The sequence below is a fragment of the Rhyacophila brunnea genome, unplaced genomic scaffold (assembly GCF_057557595.1).
Source record: "Rhyacophila brunnea isolate RB1 unplaced genomic scaffold, BYU_Rbru_1.0 scaffold_6, whole genome shotgun sequence".
In the NCBI taxonomy this organism is placed as follows: domain Eukaryota; kingdom Metazoa; phylum Arthropoda; class Insecta; order Trichoptera; family Rhyacophilidae; genus Rhyacophila; species Rhyacophila brunnea.
In genome coordinates, this window is record NW_028233276.1 from 24,001,455 (window position 1) to 24,016,443 (window position 14,989).

General features: G+C 32.9%; 1 protein-coding gene across 1 annotated transcript in view; it reads left to right on the top strand.

The window, feature by feature from the left end:
• Positions 1-14,516, top strand: part of LOC147065435 (mitochondrial glutamate carrier 1-like) — a 47,743-nt gene extending 33,227 nt beyond the window's left edge. Inside the window, exons 3-9 of the mRNA XM_085957189.1 lie at positions 1,025-1,159; positions 6,489-6,638; positions 7,285-7,403; positions 8,190-8,382; positions 10,147-10,284; positions 11,256-11,386; positions 13,567-14,516. Coding sequence (XP_085813315.1) covers positions 1,025-1,159; positions 6,489-6,638; positions 7,285-7,403; positions 8,190-8,382; positions 10,147-10,284; positions 11,256-11,386; positions 13,567-13,583 — 883 coding nt within the window. The 3' untranslated portion in view covers positions 13,584-14,516. The remainder of the gene's footprint in view (positions 1-1,024; positions 1,160-6,488; positions 6,639-7,284; positions 7,404-8,189; positions 8,383-10,146; positions 10,285-11,255; positions 11,387-13,566) is intronic.
• Positions 14,517-14,989: the final 473 nt, after the last annotated feature.

Genomic DNA, 14,989 nt, shown 5'->3' on the forward strand with positions numbered 1-14,989 from the left:
CTTAATATCCACTGTGGTTCACGTAGTGGCATGGACCTGGGGTTAGCTAATTCAGGAAGTCAATACCCATGATAGAATTTTTTCCAGTTTTGGTTGCATTATATTCCAAAACTCTTCTGTAAAAATCGTTTCCGAGTTTATAAATGGAAATTTCTCGGTGTACATAGTAAACAAACCTACGAATAAAAAAAGACAAAAAGGAACATGCTGATTCATCGCAGTAAAATCTGGTAATCAAATTCGCCATTTTGAAAAGCGACGATTTTGCGTAAACAAATATCACGTGGTCTGTACGTGTGCGGCAAACTTCGAATGTGTTTGTAATTTTGTGCAAAGTGCGAATGTAATGTTTTCAAATAATTGATATGGATTAATTATACCATCGTATTATTTTCTCGAAATCATAAACATACTATAATAGTATTTGAGTATCAACCTATGTTCAATTTGAATTGGGTTATAATAATAATATACCCGTATATATATCAATGGTATGTTTGCTACAAAATCCACCCAAGTTATCAGTACGTACTTGCACAGGTTTGATTAAAAACTATGATGAAATTAACATTTTAAAAATATGAATGCTTAATATTATTTTGACAGCCCTGTTTTCTGATCGGCTTTACATCTCGCAGGTGTTCATTAAAAAAATAATAATGCTCCGCGGCAGAAATTATCAGTAATAATAATAATGTTTCTTGAAATAAAATTTCCGATGATTAGTGATTTTTGCGAAAAGATCGATTTAAATTAACGTAGTTACGACGCCGAGGTCCTTTTTATACTGAATTATATTTGAACGTCGAGCTCTTCAGCGGCCCCTTAAATACCAAATTTATTGAAGCTAAACCTGCACGTTTTCCTAACCCTGTCATATTCACTTTTTTAAAACCAATGTCTTTCTGGGGATATTTGTACAATTGACGTAATGCACTACATAATTATATAGGTACAATAATTATTAAATGTTGTATTCAAATATGGCAATAGCTCTAAATTGTCTAAATTTACCCTTTTTCAGGCTTCTTCCAAAGATCATCAATGGCGGAATTGCAGGCATCATTGGCGTGTCCTGCGTTTTCCCCCTTGATCTGGTGAAGACGCGACTCCAAAATCAGACCATCGGACCAAAGGGGGAGAAGATGTACTCATCAATGTAAGTCATACTTGGAAACCACATCCTATCACTTATAGTCCCTGGACATTGCAGGCATTGTAGTCCTCGCTGTAGTTACTATCATATTGCATAATGTCTGATCACATTATTTTTAGAACCAGATTTACCTTTGAAGATATCGGGGCTCCAATAAAAAAATGAAGATACCTTAATTCAAAAATATATGGGTACATTTTTAAATACAATTGCCTTTTTTTAAATAACATATTATTATTTTATCAAAATCAAATAAATTTAATATTTCAGGCTATTGGTATCAAGGGAAGTTCACAATATAAACGATGTTGCGATAATCGTCGTTATATTTGAGTAAATTTAATTTGTGCTAATCTGGAAAAGGTTTTTCCCTCGTGTCTTATTTTTTTAGGAACCCGCAGCCTCACGAATCTGGCGGCACTGGGTTATATTAGCCCTATAGTCAATTTAGATATGCTTATATTATCAAATGTAGAAATATTTGATATAATATAGTAAACAAACATACATTTGATTGTTTGGTGTGAATAACATGAGTTTTAATACAATAAAATAAATATTTTAATTGTATTTTTTCACGTTTTTATAATATAATTTGTTGATAGTATGTATTGTTATTTTTATTGAATGAATGAACCTGGAATTGAATGAAACACGCTTTTCACAATTCGATTGAAACTTTGCCAAACGAGTAGAAATCCATTTAAATTATCATGTCGTAAAGACACATTAATGTCACAGATTTTTCTCTCAATATTTTCACGGTTGTTAGAATACTGTAAGAGTAATTTAATCTATAATTTTTTCAACAAAAGAAAACTTCTTGGGAAACTCAATCGCCTGCGGTTGGTAGAAAATTAAACTATTGTAAAAACCTACACTTGTCAAAACAATATGGCATTCAATTACGCTGTTGTATATTATTACTTTGAAGTTTACTTACCTTGTTTCCTTGATGTATAATATATTATTTATACTTACTCATTTTCTTACCTATATTACCAGTGACGTTCCTAGGCAAAGTGCCGCCTTAAGCAAACTAGAATGCCGTCCCCTTTTATTTTTAGTTTTAAATTGTCTGTTAATTTGTTAGGCACCTACTTACTTATTCTACTATTTATTTTCTTCAATCTTATACAGACAAATACACCAATTGACATACTTACCATCTACTAAATATTAGAACATTTCCACTACATAACAGATAATAAATAGAATTCCGATAGGCTATATACCAATACAGTAAATTTTCACGCAGGCTTTTGAATGTGTGTGTGACCCACGAAAATGAACCACGCATGATAGACGTGAAATAGTGGGTGTAATACACCAATATTAAATGAGCGCCAATAAACCGAAAGCTGTTGTCACTATTCGACGTATGTCGTATTCTTGATACGTGTTTAAATTTATCCCGTATTTTTCCTTACTCGAGATCGGTTGCCTGCTTCTCCTTACCCGTATTTCAGTTCCCATTAATTCTGAGTTCCCTGATTTCCACGAAACCTACTCACAAACAGTGGCTGTGTTAGGTACGTAGAGGTCTGTGGCGCTGACAGGTTTGTTGAATTATGAAAATGTTTCCTGAGCGATAAACCACCATGACGACAATATATTGTATAACAATAGGTATTACAATACAACAATGGTTATTTTGTAGGAATTTTGTATGCTCCGATTATTTTTTTAGACTAAGATGTCGATACTTTCTAATGAAGCGTCTACACCGTCTGTTGAATTGAAAACCTTCACTGCTTTCAAAAGTTGTAATATCGTCACTGTATATTACTTCCCGTGGGGTAGGGCACTCATGCGCTGATTGGGAGCCGAAAAATAAGGAAGAAATGTTAATATGCCCTCGTTTGAGAATCTCTGCGTAAAGATGAAAAAAAATCGTCTGCGGAATTCTGTGAAAGTATGTCAGATATATTATTTCCACTACATTTTCGCTATAGCTGAGAATAAATACTAAAATATCCACGATAGCCAACCGGCTTACGAGTCGGTTTATAATGTTGTGGGGTCCCAGGTTCGAATCCTGGGTCTGGCAAATACACATATTGCTTTTCAATTTTCGTTTGGGGTCAGAGTATGGACGTAATAAATTGAGCGAGTGGCTGACATCCATTTCTCGTAAAAATAAAAATCTGTTAATACAATCTCCACTCTGTGGAGGCCCATATTATGATCTTCTTAGAATCAGAAATGTGAAAAAATAGCTAATCTCAGGAATCGGCAAACTTGGGCTCGTGGCTAGAAACTACAACTACAATATTTCGAAAACAAATAGGCACCTACCTCCATTGAATTTATTAGTTCAGGACAACTATTTTAAACGGGTGAAGGAATATTTTTTGATGGTCAGAAATGGTGAAGCGATTCTAGCCTTTTTTATAATTAATCATTCCAATGTCAATGCCAACCTTTCTATATTTATCAAATAAATTTTGACACTGGCACTATTTTAAGCCCGTAGTTACTATAATGTTATAATTATTGTTAGATTCCATGGGATACTTATGGGAGCTACAAACTCTAACGAAAATCCTGTCGCAATCTTGATTTGATCAGACCAGCACGCGGGTACTTCCTCTTTTCACTTTTGTGTATTCTGATAAGCGTGACTCTCTCTGAAAACTGAACCTCCTCCCTCAAGTAAAATTTTATACAAAGGGGTCTTTAAAAAAATCGCTATCGTACCTAATGATATTTGGCTCGTTTGTGTCAAAATACGCTTTTGTACCTACATATCACATTCATTCTTAGACTAATCTAAAAAATCTTAAATAGTGTATAAATTAATTTAATATGATAAATACTATTTATACCTATATTTAAGCAACATACATACCTACCTAGTATATATTATATTAGTATGCAGTAGAGGTGAGTTGGAAATACTGTCACAAGTTTGTGTACTTAAGTTTCGGATGAAAATACCCATACTAAGTATTTGTTGCCCAATAAACTTGTTTCAAGAAACTTGAAACGTATTAGATGTTCGAATTCGAACGCATTCGTTAATATATGCGCCGTGACTCGCTATTCAGCGCTATTGATATTAAATGCGCGCGAGCGAGATATCATGATACACGTATGTCTAGCCGTGATATTATACTCAACTGTCATTGTTCTCCCTTTCTCCTCTGTTGTAAAGTTGGTATAGTGAAGGACAGAAATGGTCACGTGTTCGTTTTATAGGATACTTTTGAGTTCGCCTTAGGGTTTTAGGTTTAAAAGAGTTTTTGGTTTTTGGTTTTAGTTGAGTATGAAACTTTATCGAGTCCAGGAGTTCGACACATGGTATGAGATCTCGCCGACCGCTAGCTAGTTCGTAGTTTTGCCACGTATGAAATCATCGCTTCGGCGTCGCGACTCGCGTATGCTTAGTATGCGACGGGTTTTAATTTTAGTTTTAGTTGAGTAAGACATTTACATCGAATTGACGTCAGTCGCAAGCCGGAATAACGGAGTTCTGATAACGTTAACTGACTACGCGTTTATCTGGTTTCGTCACGTCAAGTTTCTCGATTTTTTAGTGTTATAATTGTAATTTGTAAACATAAACTGAATTCAAATTATATGCGTGATTGTATAAATGGATAACTACTGAAACATGAGTGACTAGCGCCACAGTTCTAGCTGTACCTGTCTCGAAAATGGGACATTTCAAAAAGCCGACGTATTTTTAACGATTCTATTAAAGCTGATATTTCAAATACTAGTGAGTATTTTGGAACAAGTTTAGATACCAAGTATTTTTTTATACTGGTAGTAAGTATACTTAGTCTTCAAAATCGACCAGTTTTCCCACCTCTAGTATGCAGAGTACTGTCTGTCATTTTGATAATATGCCTTAACATTTATTAAAATTATAAAATATGTCATAATGAAATGTGACAATATTAATACAATATTTTAATTGACCTAGTAAACTTTTGCACTGACACACTGTTATTATTATTATCTAATAATAATGTATGACCTTTCCTATAATAATACTTATTTGTATGTGACTGAGTCGTTTTTTATATCGTGTTTAGTATCATTTAAATTTATGGCGGTCATAAAATCAGTATTGTTCATCTTGGATCTGTTCCAAAAATCAACATCTGTCCTGTCTAAAAAAAACCTAATTAGCAGATCATGTTTTCTCAGATGTTTTCAAGGTCGTCTACTTTTTTTCGATTCGCTTTTTGGATTGCGATAATGTAATGTTTCACCTAACCCAAAAGGTTTTCAAAGTGTGGGGCGGGCGCCGCAGTATATTAGAATATTTCAATAATTTGCAGATGCAGTGCCTCGGTGGATTTATCTTCATGCGATAACAAAATCTTCTGTTTAAATTCACGGAAGCACTCGCGTCAGACTATCCATGCCTTTCACTAAATGTAATCTTAATAAAAATGGAAAAAATAAAAAAGGCTCCAATGAAGCTGTTTCCTCTCATGGTATAAAATTTAAAAAAAAAAACCTCTATCTCAACTGAGTAACTAGTTTCAAGAGGATATAAAAGTTAACATGAATTCGAGACCCATTCAGGGCCCAATATCCATTTACCTTTACGTCGACAGTGGAAGGTAGTCTAATCGAGCTACCAAAACACAAATTGTCAATGGCAGCTCTAATAAAAACCAAATGTTACCTAAAATTCAACATGGTACCGGAAATGAGGGTATCTGTGCCTAATTTGATTGCAGTTTTTTAGAAACTATGCTGTGAACAGTAAATTTGTTCCAATAATTGGTATTTTTAGGACACAGCTATGATACAAAAAAGTTTGAAAACCAGTAAACAAGTTGCATTGTATGTTAATTTTTTTGTATTACCTAATGGAATTCTTTTTTTTATTGATTTTAAACAGTATGCCTACAAATAATGGCAACACTAATTTCACTAACTTCGCTAACTTTGAGATCGCATTCATAATTGATGAAAGCTAAGATTAATTCTTCATAAACATTTACACTTTCATATAAATAGGTTTCCAGTTGCGCTAAGAGACCTTTGGAAATCTCCATCATGAGAATTGTGTTAAGCTATAAGAGAAAGCTGCTTTTCACTCAATTTTTTTTAATAGTTTTCATAGATAATTTTAAATATTGTTCATTCATTGAAATCTTTTTTTTTTAACTCCTATCTAACTCCTATCAGTTCTTTTATGTGATAAAATTTCCAGATTAAATTGAAAAGAGGTTCAGCTAGAAACACTTTTACATTCTATAACCATTGATATAATTAATGTTCATGTATTTTTTTCCAATGCATTTGATGGTAGGTACTATTTTCAATTATACAATCATGCTGAAACTTGAATATTTTTATTCTATAGGGTGGACTGCTTCAAAAAAACGTATCGAGCTGAAGGTTACTTTGGCATGTACCGCGGCTCAGCTGTCAACATCCTCCTCATCACACCCGAAAAAGCAATCAAGCTGGCTGCCAACGATTTCTTCAGACACCACCTGCAGACCGGAGCAGGGTAAGGCCATTACTGAATTTAAACCTTTTTTTCCATTGACTAACTCTACAATTCAGTAGACCCAATTTATCCAGTTTCTGATTAATCACAGGCCGCACAGAGTATACGAGTAAATCAGACTTTCGGTGTAGACAAACATATGACATATTTCACACAGAAATACTGCTACTTTAAATTATACGCACTTTCATAGTTATATGCGCCACGCACCAAGTTATAGGGATGACTATATAACTCCATACTACAGCTAATATCAATGATATTTGTTGCTGTATAATAAACTTTAAAAGTTACATTAATCAATGAAAGCTTTTTACCATGTTTCACTGAAAATGTAATCTGGTTAATAATTATGATATGCTATTAAAAATAATTACATATTTCAATCAGTTGACGGGACATAAAAAATTCAACATACATGGCCGCAAGCTCTATGCTCTGGATCCAATCATACATAAAAAAATTAAAAAGATTTTGCCAGACATTGGATTCGAAAAACACTCCCTGTACTGTGTACACTGTTGATACAATGGTCCTTGGTCGAAAAAAGGTGCGCACCACTGATGCACGGTGCAATGAATAATAAGCATCTCAAATTCTAATTAATACTGAATATCATTGATGATGTGAAGTTTTTTGTTAACAGAACCCTTTCAGTGCCACGGCAGATGTTAGCCGGCGGCTTGGCTGGAATGTTCCAAATTGTTGTAACGACTCCAATGGAATTGCTTAAAATTCAGCTTCAAGATGCAGGAAGAATAGCAGGTACCAACTTAAACACTTTTACAATACTCATTGTCAAGTTATAGAAGAGAAGATTAAAACTAACAATGAACCCAGTGGTGAAGACTTTACATATTAAACAATTATTTAGCGTTTACATTGATATTTTTTTAAATATCTACAAACATTTGAAATAATACCCAGGTAGCTACCTCATTAGTGCAAATTAAAATTACTGGGTATTTTTTTTATGTATTATATTGTGTTACCAATCCAACCTATTTTTTATGTAAAATTACTTTCTTAATAATTAAAAATATATTTTATGTCAGATATGATTATTGACAGTACCATATAATTGTGGCAAATATCAAAGCAGTGATCATTTTCAAAAGAATTTTACATTCAGTTCACATCTTGTCGACGAGAAAATAAATAATTATTAGGAATTTAAAATAAATATGACAACATAGATTTAGTATTAGTATTTTTATTCATAAGCATTGCTTAGGTGTAATATAATATATGTATTATACAGAATAAAATAAATATTTAAATCTATCACTCAATTTTATATTGTCAGCAAGCCTTTGAAAATTCATAAATTTCATATTTGTATTAATCAGTGTGTACATACCTATCTAATTAATAATTTATTCCAAATTTAATGTACACTATATATTTGGGATATAAACTCTGAACCTTTCACTCGATGACTTGCTATCGTATTAATCATCTTTGTCACGGTAGCCAGCGGATAAAATTCTATTGTACACTTATTATTCATTGAGAATGTAATGTAATAAAATTTATTTTCTTACATTCCAGGAGCTAAACATGAATCCGCATTGACTGTAGCCACACGACTGCTAAAGAAGGAAGGAATTCGAGGTCTGTACAGAGGCACGGGGGCAACTGGAGCGCGAGACATCAGCTTCAGTGTCGTTTACTTCCCTCTTTTCGCCACTCTCAATGGGATGGGTCCACGATCATCTCCTGGCGGTCAAGACGCAGTCTTTTGGTAAATAAAATGTTTTGTCTAAACCTTTCTTTATCTCGTAAACCAATAGGTTCTCAATGTATGAAATAACTTGCAAGACTTATAAATAAGAAAATCATATTGAAATATTATTTTCAGTTCTCTAATTTAATCTAATTGGAATATCATTGTTTCTACAAATAAATGCTGCTAATTTTTTAAATTCATACAAATTACTGGTTGGTGGAAATTTCATGTTGATTGAATGCTTTTTTGCCTATAATTGTGAATTGGCCTAATCCTAATGGCTTCAGCCAACTTTCATTAGTAGAAGTGTTTTCGTACAAATTACTGGGCACAATCCTTTGACTGGTACCTATATTATTACCAATCAATGTGAAAATGGTTGAATTGCCAAATTTCCAGAGAAGCAAACTCAATAACATTTCGATTTCCAAATCTCCGATGGACAATGTCCTTGCAAAAGATAATGATGGTATAACTGGCCAAGAGGTGCCTGTAACGCTTCCTGGACCAACAGTAAATACTAGAGAGCTTTAAGTCCCAATGAAGGGAGAACATTTTTCCAAACTAAGGTTAGGTCTCCGCCAGAAAGTTTTAGAAACCAATCATTTGCGAGCAGGTCATTTTGATTCCCGTTTAAGTTGTGGACTCGGTAATATGTGAGAAAATAAAATAAAAGTGACATTATAAACCAAGTATGCAGTGTAGAATGAAAAAAAACTCTCATGCCTGTGATAAATACCACAATCTGGGAATATCCCTTCTTAAACAAATTAATACAGTATAATCGTACAGGGGGTCCTCGTTTTCCGAGGGTTATTGGGACCGAAAACATACCTTATAAAGCGAATCTGCATAAAACTGGCACCAAAATTACTTAGTGAATGGGTTTAATTGGGATACGTTTAGAAAAGAATAAGACATGTGAGCAAGACAGAAATAGCGCAGGAATGTGGGATTGAAAGATTGAAAGTGACTTGACGACTGTGAGCTATCGCACTTGTGTTTTTTATATTTTTTTGAATTTCCCTACAAATTCGTAACTGCGGGGACTCAGGTAACGAATACTCAGATAATGAGGACCCCCTGTATATACCCCTTTCTATGTGAATTATGTGTTAATACAAAGGTCTGCGCAGACCTACCAATTTGATTTTGTGTTTTCAATTCTTCAACTTAATAATGGAATAACCGTGTCTAACTCACCTGTGTAATATTTATGCGAATTGCAGCCTCTCTAAAAAAATGTGACAGCTTATTTCCTATAGTAGCTTGCAGTCCCTGGTGACACTATGTAGTAGCTACTTACAACGACATCGAAAATGAGATTTGATGGTTCGAGTGGATAACACGTAGTGATGAAGGTACAACCAGGAACTGAACTATACATGTTATGAAAATTTGGACTGTGTAGAAGGACACAGAATTCCTGACGGATCTTGCAGCAGACAGAGGAAAGTGGACACTTTTTCAAAAGTGGACCATGTGAGTTAAATTGACGACCCACATTCGGTTGTCGTGTTGATGATAAGTTCAGGCAGATTACAAGAATGAGTGGAGGAGAGGTTGCCCGAGATAAGCCTATATAACAGGAGCGATGTTGATATGTCCGGCGAAAGGGCCTCTAGACTCTAGGCAATATACAAATTGCGCATAGGATGTAATACTGTTTGCACACATTATTTTCACTGAGGTATCATGTCTATGTAATCGGTACGATTGTATTTGTTTATGAATGCTAATAATAATGGTATACTAAATTCATGGATTGTTTAATTTTAGGTGGTCATTCTTATCTGGTTGTGCGGCAGGCTCGATGGCGGCTCTATCCGTCAATCCTCTGGATGTCATTAAAACTAGACTGCAAGACTTAAAGCGAGCACAGACAAATCCTTACAAAGGATTCGGTGATTGTGTCATGTAAGTAAAAACAAATTACTTACACTGTGTGCGAGGTTGCATATTATATAATATATTCCTGGATTTCAATAGGATTGTTTTTATCAAGGAGAATTCTAAAGGATACACATACATACATTAATTAAAATAAAATATATAGTAGATACATATTCCACATAATTTAATAATAAAATTATCAGAACTAGTTTCATTCGCTTCGAACGGACATTCCTAGCCGGTACAAATTATCTTCACCAGTGACACATCGTCTCTGTAGGATTGGTTTGTCGAATAGACCAAATGTCAAATGTTCAGGAGACAAAAAAAAAATATCATTATCCAATATTGAAATACATAGAGGTATTTAAATTGTTGTTTTTACAGCATGTGAATGCTGTATTCATTATAATGTAATTTAAAGAAAAGCATGGTTCTGGTCCATTTAGATACAAAAAATCATTCTGCATTCAAAGGTCGATTTCGACAAAAACGGATATTCGACAAACCAATCCTATAGCGACGACATGTTGAACGTCAAAGGATGCTCTTATTTTAATCGCTTAAATAATAATTTTTATAATCTACCATAGTTTAGTATTTCATCATCATTCCATAAGATGTCTCTGTCTATTCAATATTTCAAATTATCCATTACACTCGACCTTGGGTATCAAATTGAGTTTAAAGTTGAGAATGTATATTGTATACGTTTATTTTGTATGGTCAGACTGACTGTCAATGTTATATAGAGGACGTTAACATGCTTTATGGCAGAGAAATGGTTAGAAATTAAATCACACATGTATCGCACAAATGTATATGATATACATAACACAATGAAATTTTTAATATCCATTAAAATTTGCAATCAATGGCAATTTTAAATCGTTTTTTATTTCTTTGTATTATGAGATTGTTCATGTGGCTTTCCGATCTGTGTATAGATTATGCAGAATGGGGTTAATTTTCTAGGTGTTATTATTTTCTTTCAGAAAAACTCTTAAAGAAGAAGGCCCAAGAGCATTCTTCAAAGGTGGCGCCTGCAGGATGATGGTGATTGCTCCGCTTTTCGGTATCGCTCAAACCGTTTACTTTTTGGGCGTCGCTGAAGCTATGCTAGCTGGTATGTACTTATAAAATATATATTTCATTATTGAAATGCAACTTTTTTACGCGTAGTATTGCAGATCGCCGATAAAGTGATACCGGCTGATGTGTAATGAAAAAGCATTAGTCGACTCGAAAAGAGAAAAACGAAAAAACTCCCCTGTGTGGGCTTGAATATCTAACCTATTGATCTGCAGTACACTACCACTGAGCTATATCTCCAGGCTCAAATTGATGAAAATGTCTCCTGTTACACTTCTTTATATATTACATATGACAATGTAAAAAAACGACACCCTAGTTTTGCTCGAACCACCAACATTTGAATAAAAGCCTAACGTGATGCCCATTGTCCCACACAATAAAAATGTTATTTTTAGGGAACAATAATTTACACACAACTATGATTTCTTGCTTTCGTTGAATCGATTGCCCATCCACTCACAAACTTGGCACTCAAAAAAAAATCAGAATAATAACATTATACCTATACCAAATAAAGGTAAACCACCATCTTTGCTTTGCCTTTGTTCCAAACCAAGAATTACAGCCCCTCCATGGAATAAGCCAAACCGAATCGTTTATTACCCTCAAAACTTACGCTGTTTCCGTTTACAACCATGTACTAACTAGTCGAGTGTTCATGGAAGTGCTTGCGAAACTGTATACAGACATCGCTTCGTGTTCCGTTATGCTTCACTCAAATCATAGTGTTCGGGTATGCACGCTTATTTGGATCAAGTATTCTTTCTACCAAAATCAGAAGAATTTTTTTCTCTATGATCAATTTTTAACAAGTTTGATGTCTATGGACGCTTAACCGTCAAACAAAAACGAAACATGACGTAATTTTCGCATTTTGCCGCGTGATACCTCTAGTAGTAATACAATGACAATATTGAAAATGAAAGATGTTAAAATCGCATGTCATTTTCATACTTATTATTTTTTATATTTATTGATTTATATTACATTATGCCCGAATTAACGTAATTGAATAAATATAATCATTATATTATTATCATCATCATAATCAAATATAATAAATCTCTTGAGAAGTAGGTACATGATTACTATCGCGGAAGGTAGATACCTAGGTACCTACCTTGTGATGGTATACCTACCATGTATTATGCATAAATCGTTTCCATATGAATTGAGTTAATAATATATACATATAAATTATATTTTCATTAATATGCGTATTTACTAACGAAACTTTTGAATCCGAAAGCATTTCGCTTTTACGAAATTTACGGCGTTGTAGATTAGTTTCATCCACAAAAGAAAAGTTTAGTAATGAAGAAAGCAGTCATAATTGAATAAAATGAAGCACCAATTATAGGATCAATTGTAAAATAAATAATACCATTAGACAATAATCAAAATAATTCACTGAATCATAATGAAACACAGAAGAAAACAAGTAAGTACCTATGACGATATCAACAAACGCATTCTGTCAGTTGCAATCTGTCAAACATCGACTTTGACAAATTTAGCAATTGGTTCGCTAAACTTATGGTAGAGGGGCATTCGGTGTACGGATTCGGCGAGATGCTTATATACAAAATTTGGATGAACGCAATTATACGTTTTGCACGCCATCTGGCGTAAAATCGCATTCGAAAATATTGGATGAAAGGCCCCTTAAGCTATATTAATCGACATTTCACGAGGATTGTTTTTATGATGTATTTTTCACATTTTTATATATATATTTTTTTTTGACCATGTCCGATCCTAATAAGATCATATGGGCCTCGAAAGAGTGGAGGTTTGTGTATTAACAGATTTTTATTTTTACGAGAAATGGATGTTAACCACTCGCTCAACCTATTAGGTCCTTCTCTGTCTCCAAACACAAATAGAAAGACAATATGTGTATTTGCCAGATCCAGTATTCGAACCTGGGACCCGCGGTATTATAAGCTGACGTGTAAGCCAAGGTGGATTTTTATAATATACCATGTTATCTATTTTAATTTATAATATCTAATGTATATAACCGATCTAACTATATAGTTATTTCATTACATTTATTTACATGTCTTCGTTTTGTTGGTTAAATAATTATTTACCACTTTCTGCTAAAATTGGGTCACATGTGAGGCGTCAAATATTAAATAACATGCAAACTGTTGACTTGTAACATGCAAGACTTACTAATCTTTTATGATATTTGTTTGTTTCTAGCTGGCGGATTCGCTTAATTTTCCAATTAATTCCATCGCCAACGATATTCGTCCAAAATACCATAACATTTACAAACTCTCTCGGGATCGCTGTCAAACAAGTGGTGAGCTCTCTACGACACGGCAATCGTAAACAAAAAGAGTTTTGATTATTTTTAACTCAGATTTTTCTATGTCGCTTATGATGATACTTGCGGCAACTTTATTATTAATTATTTATGTACATGTAGGTAATTTTAATTAACCTATGTTTAATATTTATGTGGTTTATTATTTTCCATATAAATGGAATGATAATAGAGCTAATATGTGATAGCTATGAATTTTTAATAGTACAGTGAAAAACAGTTTACGCAAAATATAGTAACGAAAGTGTTCAAATAATATTTTGTAAAACCTCTTCCATTGATTAATTTTATACAACTTGATAGAATTATATTATGGAGATCATAATAATATCAAATCTATTCTGTATTAGAGTGGTAATAATAATATATTTTATGTGTAAGCAGTTTTCTGCTGTACTTATAAATAAATGTTGATTAATTTACATTAAATATGCAACGTAATCACAATGTATTATAAAAACATGTGCTAAAATAATTTAGAAGTGAGCTTAAAAATATTTATCATGTCAATGTGTGACATCATGACATTAAAAATGATATTTTTTGCAATTTAGCTTTTAAAAATTTACAATTATTATTTAGTGTTTGTCTACACTCTCTTTCCAATTTTTAAAGCATTTATATATTATTTGGAATAATTCTTTAGAATTTCCATTACTTCGTAGTATTTAATTTAAAACCAATGAACAGCATACTATTTTTAATTAATAACGCAGTCTGCGTAAAATAAATTATCAGTCCAAAGCCTGATTACAATTTAACTTGTATTATAATAATACTCTCACTAAATATATTAATAAAATAGTAAACTGCACCAATTTACAAAATAAAAATTTAAACAATACATTGCCTCCGTGGTAGTTTAATTTCAGGCTCATTAACTTAGTTACATAAATAGATAGTAACAATGGTGTAAACCTGTCTAGAAATGAAAATATTGAAATTTATCAAAGTCAATGAATTCTTTATACATATTTTTTTTATGTTTGTTTTTATTTATAACCAGAATATTTGACATGGTTTCGGAGATATTGTATGATGATTTCATTGGTATGTATTCATAATCATCATTCCCTTCAAAACATTAATTTATTATGTATTAATTGGAACAATAGTATTAATTAAAATTATTAATATTTTCCATTCATTCCTTTACAAAATGTAGTCCACAGGAAGCTGTTTGATTGTCACTAATGTTTGATAGGCGTTGTTTTGGGTTTTGGGTGATGATGCGTAATTTTATTGATTTTTTTATTTCCTTTAAAACTTACATAATATGTGGACTTCATTTAATTT